The 25397-nt window shown below is 40.3% G+C and overlaps 1 protein-coding gene across 11 annotated transcripts; it reads left to right on the plus strand.

Annotated features, from left to right (window-relative positions):
* Positions 1 to 79: 79 nt before the first annotated feature.
* On the plus strand, positions 80 to 24975 carry PALB2 (partner and localizer of BRCA2). 11 transcript variants are annotated; one of them, XM_027126624.1, is made up of 13 exons: positions 80 to 264; positions 2285 to 2344; positions 2482 to 2584; positions 4966 to 6435; positions 8336 to 9159; positions 9520 to 9591; positions 11318 to 11479; positions 12615 to 12700; positions 13183 to 13344; positions 14767 to 14883; positions 18869 to 18956; positions 21367 to 21515; positions 23897 to 24401. In XM_027126624.1, exons 1-13 carry the CDS (start codon positions 190 to 192, stop codon positions 24105 to 24107), a joined length of 3579 nt encoding a protein of 1192 aa, XP_026982425.1. In that variant the 5' UTR covers positions 80 to 189; the 3' UTR covers positions 24108 to 24401. The 11 variants fall into 11 exon arrangements, with proteins under 11 accessions (XP_026982425.1, XP_026982434.1, XP_026982431.1 ...); XM_027126623.1 differs by lacking the exon at positions 80 to 264 and adding an exon at positions 24652 to 24975 and having other exon boundaries at positions 1006 to 2344; positions 23897 to 24113; XM_027126622.1 differs by lacking the exon at positions 80 to 264 and having other exon boundaries at positions 1007 to 2344.
* Positions 24976 to 25397: the final 422 nt, after the last annotated feature.

The following is a 25397-nucleotide window of genomic DNA, read 5'->3' on the forward strand; positions in this document are numbered from 1 at the left end:
CGGTCTCTGGCTGCGCGTGCGCAGGCCGAGTGGCGGATGTAATTGGAAAGGGTGATTGGTGCACCCAGCCCGCGTGGGCCGGCTGACCGTGGGCTGACTGGATCCCGGGCACCCCGTACCTTCCCCGGGAGCCTCGGGGCCTAGGGCCAGCCGGGCTCCTCGTATCCGCAGGCCCGGGGCCAGCGACAGATGCTCTTTTTGTTGGCCGCCGGCCAGATGGAAGAGCCTCCTGGGAAGCCCCTCAGCTGTGAGGAGAAGGAAAAGGTGCCGGGGATGCGGGAAGGGTTGACTCAGAACTTTGACCCCCTTTCCCAGGATTTGAGGCCTGTCTTTGTTTCCTCCACTATCAGAGGGCGGCAGTGACCTCTCACCCACTTCCCTGGACTGAGGGGGCACAGGAAGTGAAAGTGTAGGAGAGCCCTGTGTTCCCGTGGTGGCGTTTGAAGAACGAAGTTTCTTTACAGCAGAAATGCAAAAGTACAAAATGTAAAACTGTAGATAAAGCTAAAGTTCGCTTTGACACCCTCCCCAGCCCACCTTGCATACTCTCAATCTTGGCTTCTCCCACCCCACCCCCTTAAGTAAATCTCTTAAGAATCTGGATTTCAGACCTTTTTGTGCACCTGTGTGTGTGTGTGTGTGTGTGTGTGTGTGCGCGCGCGCGCGCGCGTGTGCGCGTGTTGAACGGGCGGTGGGGGTGTGGAGGGGTGCAGTTGTGTTCTTTAACCACCAAAAAGTAATACATTTTTTTGGAAAGGTGAATGTTCGTAAATGGTATCATCCGGATGGTTCTGCAACTTCCGTTTTCCTTCTCCGTGTTTAACATCCACATTAGTCCATGTTTACCTACCTTATTATTTATTTATTTTTTTTGCGGTACGCGGGCCTCTCACCGCTGTGGCCTCTCCCGTTGCGGAGCACAGGCTCCGGACGCGCAGGCCCAGAGGCCATGGCTCCCGGGTCCAGCCGCTCCGCGGCATGTGGGATCTTCCCGGGGCACGAACCCGTGTCCCCTGCATCGGCAGGCGGACTCTCAACCACTGCGCCACCAGGGAAGCCCACCTACCTTATTTTTAAAAGTTTTTTATAGTATCCTGCAGCGTGGAAGTGCCGCCTTTTCTTTACATATTACTCTGTCGAGAGCCTTTTAGGTTGTTTGCAGCTTTTCTTTCTATGACAGTGCTGCTGTGAATATCCTTATACATGACACCTTGTACGTGGGCCGGCGAATGTTAACTCGAATGCATCTTGGGCTGGCTCTTCCAAGCATCGTGCTGAAACTCTTCATTCACAATAACTCATCAGTCCTCTTATCCCATTCTGCCTTGCAGTGGGGGTGACAGAGGTCATTTACAAGTCAACAAGCTAATTCCCAGACGTTGATAAGAATGGTGATAAGTAGGAAGCTGTGAGAAGCAGTCTAGGTGTGAATCATGCCTATGAATTGTGTCGTCTTGGACGAATTGCTTTCCCTATGATCTTCCCAAAGCTAGCTCTTCCTCCTTCAGGTCTGGGCTCAAATGGTAGTCCTCAGAAATGCCTTCCTCACCACTGTCTCTAAAGTAGTCCATTCTTCTGTAGCCCAGACACTCTCACATCACCCTGTTTGTCTAGGTATTGATGACCATGTGAAATCATCTCACCTGTTTATTTGTTTCCTTGTTTATTATCTGTACCCCTCACTATGTGTAAGCTGCCTGGGAGCAGGGGTCTTGACCACTCTGTATACCTAGCCCCTGGAACTGGAACTGACACACGGTAGGTATCAGTTATTGTTCTAGGTGCTGGAGATACCTGGACCAATGACTGATTCATTAGTCGAATGACTGTCTGAGGATGACAGCCCCTGCTACCTTCAAGGATCTCACAGTGAGATGGGAGGAAACAGAAGCAAACAGACAATATGTGTAATAAATACTGTGATAAAGCAAGCACAGAGGAGTGATGGAATGCCTAACTTGGATTTGGAGAAGGACCTAGACGTTTACCCCAGGGAAATAAAAATCTAAGCTGAGTCTTGAGAAATCAGTAGGAATTAGCAAAGTGAGTTGGGGAGGAAATGCTCCAGGTGATAGGAACAACTTATGCAGAGATGCTGAGATGTTATAGAGCTTGATGTTCTGTGAGAACTGAAAGTAGAATGAGTCAGTGCCGCTTCGTCCACTGCCTCTAGATGAAGGGCCAGCTGGGCGCCGCATGCTTGTGTCTGATAGGCACTGCATCCCTTCTCTCTGATGCCTCCTTTCCACCTGCTCAGTTTTGTTTGGTGTTTTTCTTCTTCCAGTTGAAGGAAAAATTAGCATTCTTGAAAAGGGAATACAGCAAGACACTGGCCCGCCTTCAGGTAAGTGAATCTTATTCTCTCAAATTGGTATTGTGGTACAAAGAATATAAAAACAGCTCTTCGTTTAATAAAGCTTTTAACCAAAATTTATTTCTTTTTTGTAAAATTGTTTTGTGAGCTGCTTTTGTTTTCTCTAGCGTGCCCAGAGAGCTGAGAAGTTTAAGAATTCCATTAAGAGAACAGTAGAAGGACAAGATTCCTCGCTCCAGCAGGAAGTTTCAACGCAGCTAACCGACACAGGTAAAGCGAGCCCATTCACTTATACTTGCTTTATTATTTATTTCCCAGGTAAACTTGGCTGTGGTTCTTTTTCTCACAGTCAGAAGATAAGCAGTAGCAGTAGAGTCTTTAAAGTATACAATTCAGTGGTTCTTTGTATATTCAAAAAATTGTATAATCTAGTCACTATCTAATTACAGAACATTTTCACCACCCCTAAAAGAAACCCTGTGCCCATCCTACCGTTAACCCCTGGGCAACTATTAACCTACTTTTTGTCCCTGTGGGTTTTCCTATCCTGGACATTGCATATAAATGGAACCATACAATATGTGGGCTTTTGTGACTATCTTTCACTTAGCATAAAGTTTTCAACTGTCATCCATCCATCTATACGTTCATCTAAGCATGCATCAGTACTTCATTCCTTTTTGCAGCTGAATAATATTCCATTATATAGATGTACCATAATTTGTATATCCATTTGTCAGTTAATAGACATTTGGGTTGTTGCTACTTTTTGGCTATTATGAATTTTGGCCATTATGCTGCTATGAACATTCATGTACAAGTGTTTATGTGGACATATATTTTCAGTTCCTTCAGGTATGTACCTAGGCGTGGAATTTCTAGGTCATACGATAATTCTATGTTTAACTTTTTTGAGGAGCTGCCAAACTTTTCTACAGTGGCTGTACCATTTTACATTCCCACTGCAATGCACAAGGGTTCCAGTCTCTCCACATCCTTGCTAATACTTGTAATTTTCTATTTTTAAGATTATAACCATTCTGGTAGATATGAAGTGGTATCTAATTGTGGTTTTGATTTGCATTTCCTAGTGACTAATGATGTTGAACATCTTTTTGTGTGCTTGTTGACCATTTGTATATCTTCTTCAGAGAAATATCTCTTCAAGTCCTTGCCGATATTTTAATTAGGCATTTGTCTTTTTATTGGTGAGTTGTAAGGGTTCTTCATATATTCTAGCTATTAGACCCTTATCAGATACATGATTTGTAAATATTTTCTCCCATTCTGTGAACAGTAAACTGTATTTCAGTTGGATTGCATATTTAGTTGCTCTTTTCCTCTCTTAACTTTTAGCAATTATATTTATTGCTTAAATATTGGAAAGATGACTTTTTTTTTTTTTTTTTTGCAGTACGCGGGCCTCTCACTGCTGTGGCCTCTCCCTTTGTGGAGCACAGGCTCTGGACACACAGGCTCAGCGGCCATGGCCCACGGGCCCAGCTGCTCCACAGCACGAACCCATGTCCCCTGCATCGGCAGGTGGACTCTCAACCACTACACCACCAGGGAAGCCTGGAAAGATGATTTTTTTAAATTATATATGCACAAAGAAAAAAGTCTGGCTGGGAACATTTTAATAAAAAACAATAATCATTTCTTATGTTAGAAGTCAGGTAATTTATAATCATAAATTGGAAGCTAATGAAGTAGAAAAGTGGTATGAGGGGCTTCTCTGGTGGTCTAGTGGTTAAGACTCCTCGCTTCCAATGCAGGGAGCATGGGTTCAATCCCCGGTCAGGAAACTGAGATACCAGATGCCGTGCAGTGCGGCAAAAAAAAAAGAAAAGAAAAGTGATATGAAAATTACTTTAGCCAAAAAAAGACATGGGGCTTCCCTGGTGGTCCCTTGTAGGGACTCCCCTGGCGGTCCAGTGGTTAAGACACCACGCTTCCACTGCAGCAGGTACAGGTTTGATCACTGGTCAGGGAACTAGGGTCCTGCGTGCTGCACGGCCCCAAAAAAAGAAAAAAGGAATAATACTCTATTGTATACTTGAAATTTGCTAAGAGAGCTGACCTTAAGTGTTCTCATGACACACAAAAAATTGTAACTATATGAAATGATGGATATGTTAGCTTGATTGTAGCAACATTTCACAATATATACATATATCAAAACATCACATTAAATATGTACAATATTTATTTGTCAGTTGTACTTCAATGAAGCTGGAAGACAAAACTAAGAGAAAAGATGATTGCAATAAATCTTTTCGGGCTTCCCTGGTGGCGCAGTGGTTGAGAGTCTGCCTGCCGATGCAGGGGACATGGGTTCGTGCCCCGGTCCGGGAAGATCCCACATGCCGCGGAGCAGCTGGGCCCGTGAGCCATGGCCGCTGAGCCTGCGCGTCCGGAGCCTGTGCTCCTCAATGGGAGAGGCCACAACAGTGAGAGGCCCGCGTACCGCAGAAAGAAAAACAAAAAACAAACAAAAAACCCTTGAACTTTAATCTGTCTGAACGAAATAGCATTGACTCTTTTTTTAAGTAAATGTTTTGTAGTATTTATATGTAATATTTAAAAATAAATATGGGGTAGTTTTTGTGTCATTTTAAAAGGAAAATATTAACTATATAATTTTTTCTCAGAACCTAAAAATAAAGTATCTCCTTGTGACACGTTGCAAATCAACACCCACGTCGATAAAGAAACTGGAGAAAAGACACCTATCACACTTGACCTTGAGCCTGAGTCCTTTAGCCCTGGACGAATCCCAGCAGAAGGATCACGCATACAAAGATCAGATGATATCCAAGAACATTTTCCGTACGGGGTCAGTGGCCCTGATGGTAAGAAAAGGCAGAGTAAGCTGCTAGGGAGAAGAAAGAAACAGGAGAGAACATTTATTTCACAGGAGAGAGAGTCTTTCTTTGATATTGATTCGCTCATACTCTCTGGAAAAAGACTAAAGGAACAGGAAGAAATCAATAGAGAAAATCCTAAGAAACCTGTAACTGAGATAAGAACTTACCCGTCAAGTCCTAAGTCTGACATTCCCGATTCTCCAGTACCAGTTACAGGAACTAATGTAGGGAGTGTATTAATTCTGCCAAACGCCAAACCGCAGAGAGATGTTGATGCACTCTTAAGAGGAAATAATTTCCCCAGCGTGACTACTCTTCCTTTGCGTGTTCCATCAGTCAGCAGTAGTGGTCAGCACCTCGAGCATGAGCCTCCTAAAAGTAACTGTGAACTTACTACTCACAGTTTAGAAAACATTAGCCCTGCTTCGCCTGTAAACTTAGAGACACAAAACAAAAAAATGACTGTCTTTACAGATAACCCAGAGGTAAACAAAAGTATAAGTGCAAGTGACCAGCCGCCTAGAAGTCCTAACTTGGAGGCAGATAATTCATGTTCTATAAATGAACTCACCTACGATAACTTAGTGGCAAATGAAAACCAAAACTTAAAAGAACAAAATCACACAGAGATGTCTTTTAAATCTCCCAATAATGCTCTTGGTGGTAGAAACGAAAGTCGTCTGGAAAAAGAAGTTCCAAGTCAGTCTAAGAGTCTTAGCCTAGAAGTAATTTCTCCCGTTTCTACAGAAAATCAAACACATTCTTGCACAGTGCTTGAAGGCCTTCTATTTCCTGCAGAGTATTATGTCAGAACAACACGACGCATGTCAGATTGCCAGAGGAAAGTAGCCCTGGAGGCTGTAATACAAAGTCATTTGGATGTCAGAAAAAAGGACTTTAAAAATAAAAATAAGGAATCTGCTAAAAAGTTAAACGTTTCCAATGAAGAAACTAACCAAAGTGAAATTAAGATGTCGGACACGTACGCAGAACAACCAAGTTCAAAAAGTCCTCAGAAACTTCTCTCGTTAACTGAGGTCAACTCTCCCGCTGGCCCCACTAAAAATGACTTTTCTGGGAAGGCGGTTACCCAGCCATCTGGTAGAAAACGCAAAGGAAGAAGAAAGTCAGTCTGCAGCCCTCTGTTAGATCACCATGAACTACTTTTGCCAACTTCTGGCACATCAGGTGTTAATAGGTCCAAGGAAGAAGTTGCCTTGCACAGAGATCAGAATGAAAAAGCAATTATTCATGGTAAGAAGAGAGGTAAAGGTAAATTGAGTTGTGGTTGATGGTGGTGGTAGCTAGCACTATGTACCTGGCACTTTCTAAATGTTGTACATACACTCACTGAATCATCACACCAGCTGTACATGAGGTAGAATCTATTTTTATCTTCACTTTACAGATGAGGAAACTAAGGCAAGGAGATCAAAGTACTCTGTCTTTAAAATGACAGAGTCAGAATTCAACCCTAGCTGGATGGTGCCAGAGTTCACAAATATGGGTGAAAAAGTTGACACTTAGAAGGAAAATACATTGGATATTTACCTAAAATTAGTGTTTATTGAGGTACCATACAATCTTTTATCCATGGGGAGAAGTAACTAATATAGGAAATGTTTTTGAAATAAAATTAAATCTGTGTCAGAGTAAGAGTCCCCTGACAAACTCTTGGGGATGATTGTCTAGCAAAATGAAGTTGTTCTGAGCCACTTTTGGGGGTAAAATACCTAATACAGTCTCTCTGAGGTTTGTAGGACACAGATTTTGAAGGATATCAAGTGACATGTTATAATTTAAACTTCTTTATTCATTTACTCAGGAGTTATATCTGATAAGCTGAGCACAAAATCTAGATCATTCACTCCAGTTCTGTGTGAGAGCTCAGCAACTTTCTGTAAAGGGCCAGATACGAAGTATAGTCTTTGTGCTCCATCACAGCTACATGAGTATAGTGTGCAAGTAACAATAGACAATATGTAAATGTGGTCGTCTCAATAAAATTTTATTTACACAACAGGCAGCCAGCTGCTCTATACCACTGGACACAGGCTTTGGTCTATGAGCTACGATTCATTAATTTAAAAATAATAATCATGACTTTTTTATCATCATATTTTAGGCCAACAAGAAAACAAAGGAATGGGAATGTAGGGCAATCTAATAATAAACTTGAAATGTTCTTTTGTATACTTTGAAATAATCTGCTGTGATTTCAGTAACCTGCAGGTACATTAAAAAATTTTTTTTTCTTGTGGTGACCTTCACATAACATAAAGTTAATAACTTTTTAAATTAAGTGAACAATTCAGTGACGTTTAGTACATTCTCAGTGTTGTGTCACCATGACCGCTATCTAGTTCCAAAACACTTTCATCACCCCAAAGGGAAACCCCATACCCATTAAGCAGTGTCTTCCCATTTCCTCTCGTCAGTCCCTGGCAACCACCAATCTGTATTCTATCTCTGTGGACTTACTTATTTGGGGGTATCTCATATTAATGAAATTATACAATATGTGACGTTTTGTGTTTGGCCGCTTTTACTTAGCTAGTTTTTGAGATATACCCACATTGTAGCTTGTATCAGTTTATGGCTGGATAATATTCAATTGTATACATGAACCACAGCTTTCTTATCTGTTTATTAGGTGTTGGATGCAGCTACACTTTGAGTGATACAGAATTCCTGTCGCTTTAAGTCTAGTAAATTACTCTTTGCTTGAAAAGGGGACTAAGTTTTCCTCAGTGAGAAGGGCCAGCATTTTGTAGACTGTACTCTGGTAGCCTGTTGGAATCATAGTTCTGGATCAGAAAGGACTTTAGAGATTCTTAGTCCAGTTCCCCTAGGAGGGACAAAGAAAATGAAGTGAATTGACTTGCCTAAGGTAACACAGGGAATCAGTGGCAGAGCTGGGACTCCACCCCCATCTCCCTTCTAGCTAGTGCTGTCAGCACCACATTGATTTTGCTCCTACAGGAGGAGCTGCTAGTTAACCACTAACCTATGGCTGATTTTTGAACTGTTCACTGAGATTTCAGAGTCATGGGTGGGAAAAGTGATGAACTCTGCACTATATTGGAGTTTAGAATCTCACTCTTCGTTGGGAATTAATGTCTCTTGTTGGGTATTCTGTTGCTTTCTGTTTTAGAGAAGGAAGGTCATTGTCAAAAAGAGGACTCCCTTTCTTACAGTAATTACGTGTATTTATCTTTGGATGATGATGCTTTCAGTTCTCCAGTTCATAAGAGTGAAACGCTAAATTTAAAGCATCTGTCGCCTTTTCTCAAAATCACAGACTTCCAGTTACCTGATGAAGACTTTGGGCCTCTTAAGCTTGAAAAACTGAAGTCTTGCTCAGAAAAGCTGATGGAGCCTTTTGGATCAAAAATATATGGAGAGGGACATCTTAAAGGGGGAAATTGTGTTGCTGTGGAGCAACTGACCGCTAAACAAATCACTATAGAGAAGGAGGATGGGAAAGAGGAACTGATCATCCTGCCAAGAAAGGCACATCCTAAAATGCCACACCAAAAAAGCCAGCCGCAGGAGAAGGGCCTTTCTTCATCCATTTTACTTTTCACTCCTGTAAATACTGTTGCATCTGATGATAATGACAGACCGACAGCAGACCTATGCTCACCTGCTTTCCCCGTCTTAGGCTCTACTCCAGCTTTTGGCTCCCAAGCCCATGGAGAAAAGGTGTCTGCAGAGGTTGTTGGACAAGCTTGCTCTACACCCCAGCTTTCTCACTTAAAAGCCGCAGTCAGCCTTGCTAGTGACCATAAACAATTTTGGAGCAGCCCACCAAAATTAGATAGCAGCCTGCATGTGGCAGGAAGGGAAGGACAGCCTTCCCGTGACTGTGACTCTGGTCTGCAAGCAACAGCTCTACCCATCGAGTCATCAACCTACAAAGAAAATCAGCTCCGTGGAAACATGTGCCAGGAATTACGGAAACATTCCACTGAACAGGTACAGACTGCTTCCTTTGTGAAATTTTCTCCGAAGAAATGAAGTATCTTAGTGAATATGGACAGCGTGACCACCTTACACATCAGTTCCTCAGTGTTTGAGAATGTTTTAACATGTTTCTGTGATATGGCTTCACTATAAACATTAAGTTCATTCTGGGGAAATTAGGATTAATTAAAAAATATATATTTTTAAATATAAGGGATCCTGTTCTCTTTGTTATCAATGAAGCTGTTGCATTTGGAACTTTGCCGCTGTTACCATAGAAAATAAAACATAGGAAATAGTTTGATGAGTGAGTGATGCAGCCTGATATCATACATAAAGTATAAATTAATTATGTGACTTTTGTTTCCACAGACTGAAATAGCAGACGTTCCTGCTTGTGATAGCTTAAACCCAGGCACCCTACAATTGGTTTCAAAGTTAAAGGTCGGAAGACTGTTAACTTACAATATGTCTTGTGTCTTACATGTGAAAAATGTGATGAATTGATAGGAAAATGCAGAAGAATTTGATCATTAGAAAAACTTGATAGAATAGATTCAGAAAAACAGATTTAAATTCTTTGTTTTCCACAATATTTACCTGTGAATATATTTTGAGATCTTCTGAAGAAGTTTATATGTCAAGCTATTGCCAAGAACAACTTAACTCTCTGTATCTAAATTTTAAATCAGGTATTTTGACAGAGAGAGAGGGGGGTCATTCATGACTCTCCTACCCAAATGATATAGTATTTCTAGAAGAATCACTTGTGGTGATTTGTAAGAAAATGGGTAGCAGTTCTAGGTTATGACATAATGAATGGTTAATTTTCATATGCTATGTGTTATATATGGTTCTGAGAAATATAAATTATAGTACTCTGTTAATGATATTTTGGTAAATCCAGAGAAGTGGATTAGACCCCTGTCCTGGTTAACTTTTTATACTTGAAGTAGGATGGTGTAGAGCAACGTTTTTCAATCTCAGTACTGTTGACATTTGGGGCTGGATAATTCTTTCCTGTAGGGGACTGGCCCGTGCATTGTATGGTATTTAGCAACAGCCCTGGTATCTACCAGTAATACCCCCTTCCCAGTACTGATGACCAACAGTGTCTCCAGATACTGCTAACTCTCCCCCAGGGGAGGGTTGCAAAATTGCCTCTAGTTGAGAACAACTGGTGTAGAAGAAAGAGCTTTAAATCCACATAAACTATTTCTCCGGATCACTGGCTGTGTGACGTGGGACAAATCATTTAGCCTCTGAGCCCCAGATTCCTTTTCTATAAAAAACACATAATGATACCTATGTTGTTTCAAAGCTATTCATGAATCAGTTTTAATAACTTAGTTTCTTAAAGGAATCAACCATTTCATTCGTATTTTCAAATTTGTAGGTAAAAAGTTATTTATTATTCTTACAGCTTTTTGGTCTGTGTATATGCAGTTAAGCCTCTCTCTTCTCACTCCCCATTTCTATATAAAAGTATTTTTTTCCTATATCAGACTTAAGAGGTTTGTCCATCCTATAGGTCTTCCAAAAAAACTGGGTTTTGGTTGTGTTGATTGTTAATTGAGTTTTTTGATTTCCTATTTCATTTTTTTTTCTGTTTTTATCCTTAGTAAGTCCTTCCTTCTGTTTATCATTGTGCTTATTTCATTGTTCTTTTACTAACTTCTTGAGTTGCTTGCTTACTTTGTAAATACCTTTATAATTATAGGTTTTTGTGTTTTTTTCTGTTTCGGGGGGTTGGGGCATACTGCTTTGGCCACCAGATTCTGCATGTTCGTTTAGAAATAATATGTTCTTTCAGTTTTGTTCCCTCTTCAACCCATGGGTGCTTCATCAGAATGTTTCATTTCCAAAGGTTCTTATGGAGCTAATTAATGTTCCAGTTAGTTCTTATGGTCTGTTTTTTTGTGGTTAAATCTGAATCTTTTCCAGTCTGGAGCTACATGTTTTTAAATCTATCATTGTAAGTGTGTATGGACAACTGTTGTAGTTCCGTAAGACCCACAAAGCTCTTTCTTTTGACCTGCATAAAATTTTAATTACATGTAGTTGGTATTTCATCTAATCCTTGTAATCCATTACTTTTCATACTTATTCTTTTTATTAAGCAGCCCCCAAGGATCCCTTTAACATAACTGTTGTTGCCATTCTGTGTTAGAATCCTTCAGGTTCCTGTTCTGTGGATGTGAGTGCCATGTGGTGGGAAATAGCTGGTTTCAAAGAACGGTGTATCATAACTGCTTGTGAATACGTAGTTTCTCTTTGGAAACCTCTGGATACTTGGCAGTGGGAAAAAATTTATTCCTGGCACTTCGCAGAGGTAAGTCAGAATATTATAGCTGAAAGAGATCTTTCCAATCATTTGCATGGTAATATAGATGTGCAGCTTACCAAAAATATGGGATCTATGACTATGCAAGACAGAGCAGAGAGATGCGGTTTTTCCCCAACACTTTATTATGAAAATATTCAAGCATACAGAAAAGTGGTGCAGGGGGCACCCATATACCCAGCATCTAGTCTCAACAATTAACACTGTACTTTATTTGCTTTATCATATATTTATCCAGAGATGCATTTTTATGCTAGATCTGCTGGAGGAGCTTGGAATTTCATATCTATTCTGACTTCTAAACTTGCTGATACCTCTGTTCCTTACCTCTCACCAAAATGTTATTTCTGCTTTTTTTTCTGTATATACTTTCTTCTGTCCTTGTCTACCTTTGTACGTATCTTACATGGTTGCAATCTTAGTGTGCCTAAAATTTTTAAGCCTGCCTTTTCTTACCATATAAACATGTTTCCTGGTTTCTACATATTCTTCATACTTAATTATTTGTTTATTTTGAATTTTATTTTTCCAGCTTTACTGAGGTATAGTTGACAAATAAAATTGTAATATATTTAAAGTGTACATTTGTGATGTACACATGTGATGATTTGATATACATACACACTGTGAAAGGATTCCTATAATCAAGTTAATCGACACATCTATCACCTCACAGTTTCCTTTTTTTTTTTCTTGGTGAGAATGCTTAAGATTTACTACTGTCTTGGCAGATTTCATTCTTGTTCTCCAGTATACCCCGGCTTCTAGCACTGTGCTTTGCAGAGTGTTGCTCAATAAATATTCATTCAGTGAATAAACTTACTTTAAATGGCTACAGATTGTTCCATTCATCCACATGCCAGAATTTATTTAATTATTCTCCCATTGCTAGAGCATAGATTGTGTTAAATAAATGCCACAGTAAACACTATTATGCACATAGCTTATTTGGATTTAAGCTTATAAAAAGAGGGTGTTTGCTGAACGTTTTCACATTTGTTCAGATGTTGGAAACTATCCTGGTATAATGACACTAGAAAGGAATGTGACAAATTTTGGAAAATTTAGATTAATTAAAGATGAAACAACCAAATATAATTTTTGGCTGTTTTGTTTTATTTAGGTCCCAGTATTACAGATAGTTCTAGTGCCTGATGTTTGTAATCTTGTGTGTGTGGCTTTGGGAAACTTGGAAATCAGAGAAATCAGGTATGTAATTCTCAAGGAGTATTCTTTTCTTTCCCTTGATCTTTCTCAGCTTGTTTTTTTTTTTTTTTTTTTTTTTTTTTTTGCGGTACGCGGGCCTCTCACTGTTGTGGCCTCTCCTGTTGCGGAGCACAGGCTCCAGACGCGCAGGCCCAGCGGCCATGGCTCACAGGCTCAGCCACTCCGTGGCATGTGGGATCTTCCCAGACCGGGGCACGAACCCGTGTCCCCTGCATCGGCAGGCGGACTCTCAACCACTGCGCCACCAGGGAAGCCCCTCAGCTTGTTTTGAGCACAAGTTATAACCTAGTCTTCAGTCTTGAAAGAATCTAAATTTAGTCTAAAGAGAGATTTGTTAAAAAACAAACAAACAAAACTATCAATGACATCCCTAACTGAAGTTTCCTTTTAAGGTTTGAACCTAGTTCTTTAATATTAAAGACTTACTCCTGACTTCTCTACATTTTTCCTTATATTTGGTTTAGGGCACTACTTTGTTCTCCTGATGGTAAAAGTGAAAAGCAAGTGCTCCTGAGTTCTGGAAATATAAAAGCTGTGCTTGGCCTGACAAAGAGGAGGCTAGTCAGTAGCAGTGGGACCCTTTGTGATCAACAAGTAGAAATCATGACGTTTGCAGAAGATGGAGGGTAAGAAAAGCATTGGTTGATTTTAACTATTAGATCAAGAATGATTTTATCACAGGGTTTCAGAGAAAGTTGAATCAGTAGCATCTTGTTTTCTCTGCTATATGTGTAGTATAGCAGGTTCTGCCTCAATACTGGGCTATAACATAGAAGCAGTTCAGAGGAATGGAGCCAGACATGGCAGGGAAGAAGGCAGTGGAGCAGAGAGGCTCAGCAAGTGTAGTTTGTTCTTCAGTCTCCCTTGACATCTCTGTGTATACTTTAAGTATTACAAATACCTCAAGATCCTATACCCTTTTCTGGTTTCACAAACTCAGTTTCCATTGCTTCAGGTACCATCTGGATGCTGGCTACTTGCAAACATATATTTCTAACTCTGAGCTCTTTCTCAACCTCTAGACCTGCATGCCTATTTATTAGACATCTCGTGGTTACCTCAAATTCAACATGCTAAAAATGGAACTCATAGCATCCTCTATGTCTGTTATACACTTGTTACACTTTATTGTGATTTTTTAAAAATTTATTTTATTTATTTATTTTTAGCTGTGTTGGGTCTTTGTTGCTGTGCGTGGGCTTTCTCTAGTGGCGGCGAGTGGGGGCTACCCTTTGTTGCGGTGCACGGGCTTCTCATTGCGGTGGCTTCTCTTGTTGCAGAGCATGGGTTCTAGGCACACGGGTTTCAGTAGTTGTGGCTCACAGGCTCAGTAGTTGTGGCTCGCGGGCTCTAGAGCGCAGGCTCAGTAGTTGTGGCACACGGGTTTAGTTGCTCCGAGGCATGTGGGATCTTCCGGACCAGGGCTCAAACCCGTGTCCCCTTCATTGGCAGGCAGATTCTTAACCACTGCGCCACCAGGGAAGCCCTATTGTAATTATTTATTTGTCTTTCCTAATAACGGAGGGCATGGACCTTGTTTGTCTTATTTAATCCATGACCTGTTGCAGTAAAATAAGCAAGAGATAAATAATTGTTTGCTTAAATTAGGAAAGCATTAGTGGAGATGGGGAGAAACAGATGGATTTGAGAGAGATGAGATGATAAAGTCATTAGGACTTGGTGATTGAGTAAATAGAGAGGAAGGACACAAGGATAAAGTCCATGTTTCTGGGTTGCTCACTTGGGTGGGTGGTGGAACGGTTAGTTGAGATAGCAATGCAGAAAGAAACACAAGGTTTAAAGAGAGAGCTGGTGAGTTTAATTTTGGATATGATGAATTTGAGGTGCTTGCAATATATCCAGGTAGGTAATATGAAAGTAATAAATGTTCATTGTAGAAAGTTTAGAATACATGTGTTTTCTGGCTGAAATTTTTTTTCTGGCATTAGGTTAGTGTTTATTATGCATAGTTCAATAATAATGTAGAAGGGCTGCTTAGAAACTGCTTTGGTAGAAAGTGCTGATTTTTAATACTGTTTTTAATGCAGAAGCAAAGAAAAACAGTTTTTGATGCACCCTGAAGAGACTATACTAACTTTTGCTGAGGTTCAAGGGATGCAGGAAGCTCTGCTTGGTACTACTGTAATGAACAACATTGTTATTTGGTAAGCTTTCCCTCGAGGGCCTCAGTTTCCTCATCTGTAATATAAGGATTTACCTCTAATTTCACAGGGTTATTAAGATTAAATAAGAGACTCTGTAAATATGATTGTGTTTTTGTTTGTTTACTATCAAATGCTATATACTTGTCTTAACAAGATTAATTCAGACAGTCCAAGCAGACAATTTTAAAATAAATGAAATTTTTTTTTGTTGACAAAAATCTACTGCTGGGAGTTCCCTGGTGGCCTAGTGATTAGGATTTGGCGCTTTCACTGCAGAGACCCGGGTTTGATCCCTGGTCAGGGAACTATCCCACGTGCCTCGCCGCACGGCCAAAATACAAAAAAAAAAAAAAAAAATTGCTTCCAGTTAATGGCTGAGTAGCTTTCTCAGACTAATTCTCCTACTTAAAATACCTATGAACTCTGCACAAAATATAAAAATCAACTATCTGAAAGCACTAGAGAGCAAGAAAAAAAGAAATATGCTGGAGGAAGTTCAATACTTAGAAGAAGGAAATGTCACTGGGCGAATCTCCTGTTCAGCAGGCAGGCCCCAGTCTGCACACTCAGTTATTAAGAGCCTGATAGAAAATGTTCTGTCCTGCTGGCTTAAAGGACTGAAGGATAGAGATCAAGGTAACTACAGCAGCTAGAAAGCGAGGAAGAAAAATCCCAAAAAGTAGAGAACCAGAGAAGGAGCCCTAAACTCTGGCTATATTCTCTACCTAAATATCTGGCTGACCTTTAAACTGCATGTATGCAGGACAGACTTGAAGCAGCCCAGGTAAAGCAAAAAGAACTGAACCGGGTTTTCGGCATTTGGAATTTGAGTTTAGCCAATTTCACTGTTTACTAGGGGGAAAAAAATCAATATTTTTCAGAGGAACCTAACAGAATGTAGAGTTTATGTGATGTGTCATTCATAATGTCTAGAATACTATCCAGAATTACTAGATGTATAAAGCATGATTTCAAGATTCAAATTAACACATTTGTGGTAGGGTAACTGAAGTCGAAGAGTCCCCAGCCACCTCTCTTTCCTGACCGTGGAAGAGAACCACACCCGGCCACAGGCATTTGTAAGGTTAATTTGTAGTAGGAGAAGAAGTTGATTTTTTTTTTTTTCTCAGAAGGCTTCGCCATTAACTATTCCCTTGGGGCCAGAATGGGTCTTGGTGAAAGAAAGTTAAGATATTAGTGTCACTGCTACCTGCCTGTTCTGCATTTTCCAGTCCTAACCCTCTAGGAATAAACGAGGAAAGCATGACCCCTGAGAGAAACTTTGTCCCCTCCCCACCAGGGAGCCTCTGGAATTTGACCATGACCTAATCTGCCAGAAGACTTTGTTTTCAGATGTCCTGCTGTCTTCAAGGAGCAGGTTTCCACTTTAGGCACTTTCCTCAGGGTTTCCACACATAGGTCTTGTTTGAGAACAGTGTTCTTAATAAAACTTGTTTTTTCTATTCTTTTTGCTCTTTCTGTAGTCTGGACTTTCATTGTTTGGCTCCTATACTATTTATATAATCTAGTAATTGGTCTCCTTGCCCTCAATCAATATTCAACCTCCACATCATTTTTTTTGTTGCTGTTGTTTTTTTGCGGTACATGGGCCTCTCACTGTGTGGCCTCTCCCGTTGCGGAGCACAGGCTCCGGACGCGCAGGCTCAGCGGCCATGGCTCACGGGCCCAGCCGCTCCGCGGCATGTGGGATCTTCCCGGACCGGGGCACAAACCCGCGTCCCCTGCATCAGCAGGCAGACTCTCAACCACTGCGCCACCAGGGAAGCCCCCAGATCATCTTTTATACTATTACTTTATAAATACTCGTCCTCGCAGTCCTCCTACCTCCCGCCGCCAAAAATAAAACCTTCAATGGGGGCCCATTTTGCTTTTTGCAGCTTTCATTTCCCTTATGCTTCACAAAAATTCCTCTCCACCTGTTCCCTATTCCTTCACTCCCTTTTTTCATTCCATCCTTCAGTTCCCCCCTTCTAATAATAATAGCCTTTGGCATTTCATAGATAAGGGATCACAGTGGAATTTGAGGCTAGGAAGGGACCTCTCTACTTAACCTGTAAGTATCAGTTTAAATTCTAAGTTTAAGGTTGCCTTAAGTTGCCTTAAGTTCTGTTGTAGCACCTCAGCCCTCATTGATGTTTTCCTCTCTGAGTTCATATTGCCCTTATTTTTAACTTAGCATATACTACCTTGTATTATGAAAGTCCTTGAATATAGGTACTGTATCTTATATCTATTCTCAGTGTCTGTCTTAGCTCCTTGCTTAGAGTAGTTACTCATAGATGTCTATCAAAATCTATCATTTACCTTTTGGGTTCTGTATAACTTTACATTTACATATAGTAGTTGTTCACCTTCCCTATTGACCTGATATGTTAGATGTCTAAAGTGATTCATGTTATAATCAAGGTTCAGTGGTCCTTTTTGAAACTATTGCTGAAGGTCTAAATATTTAATCTTGATCAAGCTATATTAACAGAGCACCCATCTTTCAATTATTTACTAGGTATTTGAATCTCTACTTATGTACCATTCTCTGTGAGAGATGCAGATATGAATCAGATATGAATTTTGGTCCCAAGCCCCCTAAAATCTAGTAGGGAAATAAGATTGCTTTGCAATTCAAAGTATATAATTCCTTTACAATTTACATAAGGTCAAAGTGATAGAGATTTAAACAAAGTGCTTTGGGATTTGGGGAAAACGCAGTTACTAAATATGGAACTTGTACTAACCTTTGTAAGGAATAAACCATTCTGGTGTTCTTTATATGAGGAAAACCTTGCATAAGTACATGAGAATTTAGTTTTCTTTCTTCAGTTTTTATACATAGTACCTGGTGCATAGAAACTTCAGAAGTATTTGTTGAATGAATATATTATACCCTATTACAGTATATATTAAATAAAAAATGAGGCCTATGGATAGTACTATAGGGAATTGGAGGAGAGGAGATTTCTGTGGACTGGTGCAGACTGGGAGGAGTGATGGAATCTAAATTGAGCTCATACAGCTGGGAGGGGATGGGACATAATCTAGGCCTTAAGGAATAGATGGGCATTGTCAATAACAGGGATGAGAATTAGTCAGTAATGGGGAGCGCGTTGGGAGGGATAGCTTGAACAAGGATATAGAGCCAGGAATATGCACAATATTTTGTCCAGACAATGAGAAGCTTTCAAGTAAGGGAGCAGTGAGTAGTATAGTGTTGCAGCGCTGGATTCACGAGGGTTATAAGTACCATGAAAAAGAATTCGGACTTTATCTTGTGGCTAACGGGGAGCCAATTGAAAGTTTCTCACCAGTAGAGTCACATGGTAGAACAGTTAATCAGTGTCACAAATCCTCAATAAAGCTAAGGAGTGGTTCCAACAAACTTTATTTTTTTCTTCTTTGTATTCACCCTCTCCTGTCTTCCTTTTTCCATTTTTTATCCCATCTCAGTCCATTTTCTCTCCATTGTCTTGGACTAGCCACATTATCTTTTCTCTCCATTATCTTGGTCTAGCTCTAGTATAAACATATATTATAGAGACATAATTCTAAGTCTATTTTAGGTGTAGTCTCTCCCCTAACCAAATTTGGTTTCCTGACCATTGTCTTCCATGGAAAATATAGGCATAACAAGAAGAGTGATAAAATCCTAATAATAGAGCTATGCCATGTGCCTAATTTCAATACAAGTAAAATGAGATAATGGAAAACTTTTCTCATGGAATGTGAAAAGATTTATCCCTCGTGGCATAGCAGATTCGATCTAAAGCTAAACTATTAAATTACACTGTTGGCAAAGTTAAACTATAGTTTTATTTTTAGCTAAATTGGTGGCTAAACAAAACTAAGGTGCCGTGTCTCTTAGTTTTTCCCTTGGTCACCTCCTAAAGGATTCTGTGATAAATAAGAGAACATTATGTCAAAACCAATTTGCTGGAAGAATATTACAACTTATTTATTTTTTGTGTCCAAGGAATTTAAAAACTGGTCAACTCCTGAAAAAGATGCACATTGGTGATTCCTACCAAGCTTCAGTCTGTCACAAAGCTTATTCTGAAATGGTAAGTAATGATCTGCTGGGACCACTTTGTGTGTTACTGTTGGCCTCACTGAGTGAGAACAATAACTTAGTAAGTAGTAATTACCTGACCCTTCCTGGTGCCTATTATTTTTTCAAAATTGGATAGCAGTGTTTGTTCTTTCTTAAAATTTATCAGTGAAAATAAGTGATGGCACAATATGACTGGGTAAAATTTCTGGCTGTATGACTTAAGGGCAAACCTTGATTTCCAGCTGTGAATTTGTACCTGGAAATAGTAGGCCTATTATCAGACCTGGCTCCCAACCACATTGCCATAAATGATTTATGATGTGAATGCATGCCCTTAGGAAGGATGATTAAGTGGTCCTAGACATGTTTTTCTCTGAGGCTTTAGGATTCTCATATAGAACTCAACACAGCTTCTTAGCCATTGCATTAATAGATTTGGCTTACGGTCCAGTGTTAACATCTGAACAGGGTGAAGGTATTTGTCCAGGAGTCAGGGATAACTGCCTGAGTATCCACTGTTGATCCATGAGCAGAGGCAGAAGCAGCCAGCTCAGCGCTGTGTGGAGACTGACCGGCCCAGCCGCAGTGGCAGCTCTGTGAGCATCAGCACCCAGAAGCTCTGAACACAAAGGATGCATCTTTCCCTGGTCTAGCAGCATCTGTGGAAATGAACTCAAAAGTTGTGTGATCTTAGGGACTTCCCTAGAGGCCCATTGGTTGAAACTCCACGCTTCCACTGCAGGGGGCATGAGTTCAATCCCTGGTCAGGGAACTAAGATCCCGTATGCCACAAAGAAAATGTTGTGTGATCTTAGATAATCTATCACATTATCTTGGGACTTTTTTTTTTTTTTTTTTGCGGTACGCGGGCCTCTCACTGCTGTGGCCTCTCCCGTTGCGGAGCACAGGCTCTGGACATGCAGGCTCAGCGGCCATGGCTCACGGGCCCAGCCGCTCCGCGGCATGTGGGATCTTCCCAGACCAGGGCACAAACCTGTGTCCCCTGCATCGGCAGGTGGACTCTCAACCACTGCGCCCCCAGGGAAGCCCAGGGGCTAACTTTTTTCATCTTAAAATAAGAGGGTTGAATTTATTTCTGGAATGCTTAAATATACCTACTAGGCATTTAAATAATTTTACATTTTTGTTATTACAACATTAATACCTATTTGATATTAAAACATTTAACACAGAAATGTATAAGATAGGAAGTAAAATTTCTCCATGAAGCCAACCTCCAGAAATAATAGTTCAGTACAGAAATCAGCAAACGTTTTCTGTAAACGCCCAGATGGTGAATATTTTCAGCTTTGCAGGCCACATGGTCTCTGTTGCAGCTACTCTACTCTGCCACTACAGCCCCAAGTCAGCAGAGGTAATACGTAAACAAATCATGTGGCTATGTTCCAATAAAACGTTTTGGACAATAAAACTTTGAGACTTGGATTTCATATAATTTTCATGTGGCACAAAATGTTCTTCCTCTTTTTTCCAACCATTTCAAAATGCAGAAATCATTCTTAGCTCATGAGCCATGCAAAGATAGGCATTGAGCCAGATTTGACCTGTAGGCCACGGATTGCCAACCCCTAGTTAAGTGTATAGCATGTAACATTTTTTGACTCTTGGTTGTTTTTTAATTATAAAGGTAATTCATTCTCAGAATTCAGTCATTCTATTGATAGAAATGGATGAATTAGAAATGAATGTTATTAATCTTAAGATGGCCCTATAATTAATTTTCCCTATTTTACCCCCCAAAATAACTACTTTCAATGTACAACATACATATATATGTGTATATACATGTATGTGTGACATATATTTTCACACACAATAATGTTATTATTAGAACATGTAATTTTAAAGCCAGGAGAGGTCTGTACCACATTCTCCCACAGAAACAACTATAGGTGATGGTGTCTTTTCTTGGTCGTTTTTACTCTATAAATAAACAGGCTATTGCAGACTGGCCTGAGAATGCAGCCACCACTTAAAAGGTTGTTTTTATGGGAAAATGTCTTCTGAAGTTTCAAAAACCAACTTACAGATGAACATTTCTAGTCTGAGGACTCCCTCCGTGTGTTTATATGCCCTTTTTTCTTATGCCAGCATTTTCCCAAAGAGATGGCATGAGATGTTAGTAGGCTGTAAAGTGGAGGAAGCTGATAAGTCAGCTAGTCATGCCTGCAAAGACTGGCTGTAATGTCATGGGGAGCCCTCTGCTGGAGAAGCCAGAAGTCCAGCTCAGGGATACCCTCAACAGTTCTGCCTGGAAAAGAGTGAGCCAGGGATTAAATCCTGGAAATTTAAGAGCCTGTTGACCGTTCCTGTAATTCTTTAGTTTTGTCTCTGCCAGTGCTTTTTTCCCCACATACTCTTGATGATTCACTTGGTTATTAATTTTTCTCCTAAATCAGGGGCTCCTGTTTGTTGTTCTGAGTCACCCTTGTGCCAAAGAGAGCAAGTTGTTGGGAAGCCCTGTGTTTCAGCTGATTGTGATTAACCCAAAGACGACCCTGAGTGTGGGCGTGATGCTCTACTGCCTTCCTCATGGGCAGGCTGGAAGGCAAGTGTGTTATTGCCATTTAATGAGTATGACATTTTAAGAAGCATTTGTGCAAATACAGAAACCAGATATTTTTGTGTCACTGACATGAATGGAAACATGACATACTACAGATCATAGTAAAGAACGTTAACAAGTGGGATGGGGGGCTTCCCGGGTGGCGCAGTGGTTGAGAGTCCGCCTGCCGATGCAGGGGACACGGGTTCGTGCCCCGGTCCGGGAAGATCCAACATGCCATGGAGCGGTTGGGCCCGTGAGCCATGGCCGCTGAGCCTGCGCGTCCGGAGCCTGTGCTCCACAACGGGAGAGGCCACAACAGTGAGAGGCCCACGTACTACCAAAAAAAAAAAAAAAAAAGAAGTGGGATGAAGTATGAAGTTTAGTAGATCTGAGTCAAACCTCAGATTCCCTACATCGTATGATCCCCACTCGTATGGCACTGGATAGGTATCTTATGTGTTTTCAAGCCCTGTTTTTTCCCATACCAAAAACATTTCAAATACAAAGTAATTAATATTCTCTACAAAAAACTTACTATAATTTATGTTCTTTTCATGAAACCTAAATCAAGGAAGTTTTAAATGTACAAAGACACCTTTACTTTGAAATCTTGACTGAATCTCCATCATGGAGGCAGTTGATACTTATGTTTTGATAAATATTTATCTGTTGACTGATGAGAAGATCTATTTCCCAATGCCACAGTTACTGTCATCCCAACAGTTTTCTGAGCTATGTAAAGCTCTGAAGTAGTGCTGATATTAGGCGAACCGAGCAACATCTGAAGGTATCATTTATAAAGACTGCCTTTATTAATGTTTGAAAATAGACCTGGTAAATCAGGATCACAAAGTTTAGCTTTAGTAACTCACAAGGGTAAGGAACCTTGATAGTTACAATGTATATTTCTATGTTTCTTTGGATCTTGTGCAAAGCTTGCAAGATCATGGCATGTTCTTAAAGTCTCTCTCCCTATGTACTTAGCCAGCTGTGGCATTTCTGCAAATGCTCTTAGGTCAACAAGAACCTCAGAACTCTCATCTGCAATATATGCTTGCATAATACTTGTTTTCTTGGATATAAAGAGAGAACCATAGTCATTGGCCTAGAAATTGAGGATACAGATAACTACCTGGTCAAACATTTCCTTTGTCACTTTTCAAACCCATTTGTTTAGTAAATCTTGAAAGCCTATTTGGTGCCAATCCTGTAGGAAGCACTACTATTTCTAATCTCATGGAAGTTAGAAGAGAAACCTAGTGAGCTCGAGTTTTTGAGCACAAGCCACTTGTTCTCCTTGCTTGGCCTTTGCAATAAACCTTTTTCTGTTCAAAAAAGAAACAACTAGTGACTGCTCTTCAGGGCACACAATGCCATGAGGCTTGCACTTTTGGGGAGCACAAAGGATGGAAAGGCACCTTAATTGGCAGTGGAGGGTTGGGGAGAGACTGTCAAGGAAAACTTGATGGATTTTCAAAAGAAGGGCTAGGAATCAGCTATACAAAGTTGGGTGCGAGCCAGAGATAAAATATATCATTCAGTTCACTCACAATATTCACTGAGGGCTGACTGTGTACCAGGCTCTGTGCAAGGTGCTGGTGATATGGCAGTAAGGAATAATCATTAATTTTTATTAAGCACTTCCTGTGTGTTAGGTACTGTGCTAAGCTTTTTATATCAACTGTTTCATTAAACTTCACAACAATCCTATGAAGTAGGTACTCATATCATCATATCCCTGTTTTACTGATGAAGTGGAATGACTTGCCAGGGTTGCACATCTCTTACTTTGTTAGAATTCAAACCCCGGTAGCTGACTGCAGAGCCCTGTCTTAAAAAGACAACCAGATTTGTTTTATGATGTTTATGATGTTTGTGTGGGACCAAACACGGAAATAGGAGAATCTCCCATAGTGAGGAGTGCTGTGAAGATAAACAGAGGTGCTGCGATAGAGAGGGAGCAGAGTGTATGTGTGTGTGCGCTCTCAGATCTCTGAGTAGGTATGACCTTTCTACGGAGGTGACAGGCCTGAATGATGACCAAAGCCCAGCCAGGCTAAGCTCTGGGGTTAGAGCTGCCAAGGAGAGGGAAGAGCAAGAGCGAAGACAATTAGGTGAGACGGAGCTCAGCTGGTTTGAGGAGTGGGAGGCAGGCCCCTGTGAGCTGGTGTGCAGGGGATACAGAGGTGCATCAGAGAGACAGTCAGGGTCTCTAGTGATTATAGCCAGCAGTCCTGGATTGCAAACACAGGCATTCCTATTTCCAGGTAATTTTGTTCTTCCTGAGAGCATGGTTTGGGCCTGTTTTTTTTCATGTTTTTTTCTGTTTGTCTGTTTTTTTGATATGTGGTCTGAATTGTCTTTTCTCTGCTTGCTGTTAGGTTCCTGGAAGGTGACGTGAAAGATCATTTTGCAGCAGCAGTATTAACTTCTGGAACCATTGCCATTTGGGACTTACTCCTAGGTCATTGCACTGCTCTCCTTCCACCTGTCTCTGACCAGAACTGGTCTTTTGTTAAATGGTCGGGTGCAGATTCTCATTTGCTGGCTGGACAAAAAGATGGAAATATATTTGTATACCGCTACTACTGAGTTAGGGTAAGGTTGAAACACCGTGTTCTGGATATTTTCGGTCTCTTAGTACTTTTTGGAGTTGTTACTATAAAGGAGACTATTTGGAAGTCATTTAAAGTAATTACCTGTATTCATTCAGACAGACTTTTTACTCCATTGGTAGGGGCCCTACTAATCTTGAATGTTCATTTATACTTATTTGGGAGAAACGGATTTTAGGTTGATTTTTGTAATTCCTCACATTTGCACGTTTGCTTTTAAAGGTGTATCTACATAAAGCTTCAAATGTTAATAAATATTTATTTTGATACATCCTGTTTGGCATATTTTTTCCTATCCTATAAAGATCATTTTCAGAAACAAGAACTAATTATTTTACAACTAGAATATTTAGTCAATGATGCTTGCATAGTAAAAGTAAATTTCAGTTAACTCAGTATACTAATACGCAATTACTTTTTATGCTACTTACAATACTTTATTTTCACATATCTGCCTATTGAAACGCTAATTTAGAAATGCTGTTGTGCTTTTTCATTCTCACGTGCACCCTTGATACCAGTGCCTGCATTTTCACAAGTCACTTAGAGTCAACAACACAGCTTTACTGAGTACATCATCTTCACTTTTGCCTAAGTGGTTTGAGAGACGGCAGGTTTTAAAGTCCTAATCTGGTGGTATCATTGGAAACTTCATCCCAATCTACAAGTATTTATTTGCTTAACTTTCTTGAGTATATTAAGAGTATGTATTCATGATCTATATAAGGTAACTACTTGCACCATTCTCTTTTAAAGATACCTTTTTATGCTATTACTGTAGTGGGTTTCGCTAACTTCATTACTACCCTTTAATACATTTGAATAAAAGATTTAATTTTCTCTCCTATACTAATTCTTTTCTCACTGTCTCTAACCTCAAATGAGTTAATACTTTGCAAGCACATCATAGATAATAGATGGACTTTCACAAAGATTTAATTTACTCAGGAACCCTGGGAAACATGTTATCTTGATTTTAAGAGGTAAGAAAACTGAGTAAATCTAAGTTAGTAACAGTAGAACAAACACTGAGTACGTACTTGACATAGTAGGTGTGAAAATGATTGCCGTGAGGCCCCCACCCCTCAGAAGTGCACAGGTTAGTGATTTAATTTAAATACTGTGTTTTAAATTGAAAGGGTGTGTTCAGAGTTCGGCTGTGGAAGCTCAAATGGGCAAGCACAACACAGGGGGTTCAAGAAAAGCTTCATGAAGAATGACAACTTAGCTGAGTCTTGCAAGGTGAGGAGGTCAGAGCAGAAGCGAA

This window comes from Aethalodelphis obliquidens, unplaced genomic scaffold, assembly GCF_003676395.1.
Source record: "Aethalodelphis obliquidens isolate GAN/ISIS:26980383/991018 unplaced genomic scaffold, ASM367639v1 scaffold30, whole genome shotgun sequence".
In the NCBI taxonomy this organism is placed as follows: Eukaryota; Metazoa; Chordata; class Mammalia; order Artiodactyla; family Delphinidae; genus Aethalodelphis; species Aethalodelphis obliquidens.

Coding starts and splice junctions, on each gene's coding strand:
- PALB2 (XM_027126623.1), top strand. CDS start 2,174: ATGAAGGGCCAGCTGGGCGCCGCATGCTTGTGTCTGATAGGCACTGCA. Junction 6,436..8,335: donor TGAAAAAGCAATTATTCATG/GTAAGAAGAGAG, acceptor TTTCTGTTTTAG/AGAAGGAAGGTCATTGTCAA. Junction 14,884..18,868: donor ATGAACAACATTGTTATTTG/GTAAGCTTTCCC, acceptor TTTGTGTCCAAG/GAATTTAAAAACTGGTCAAC.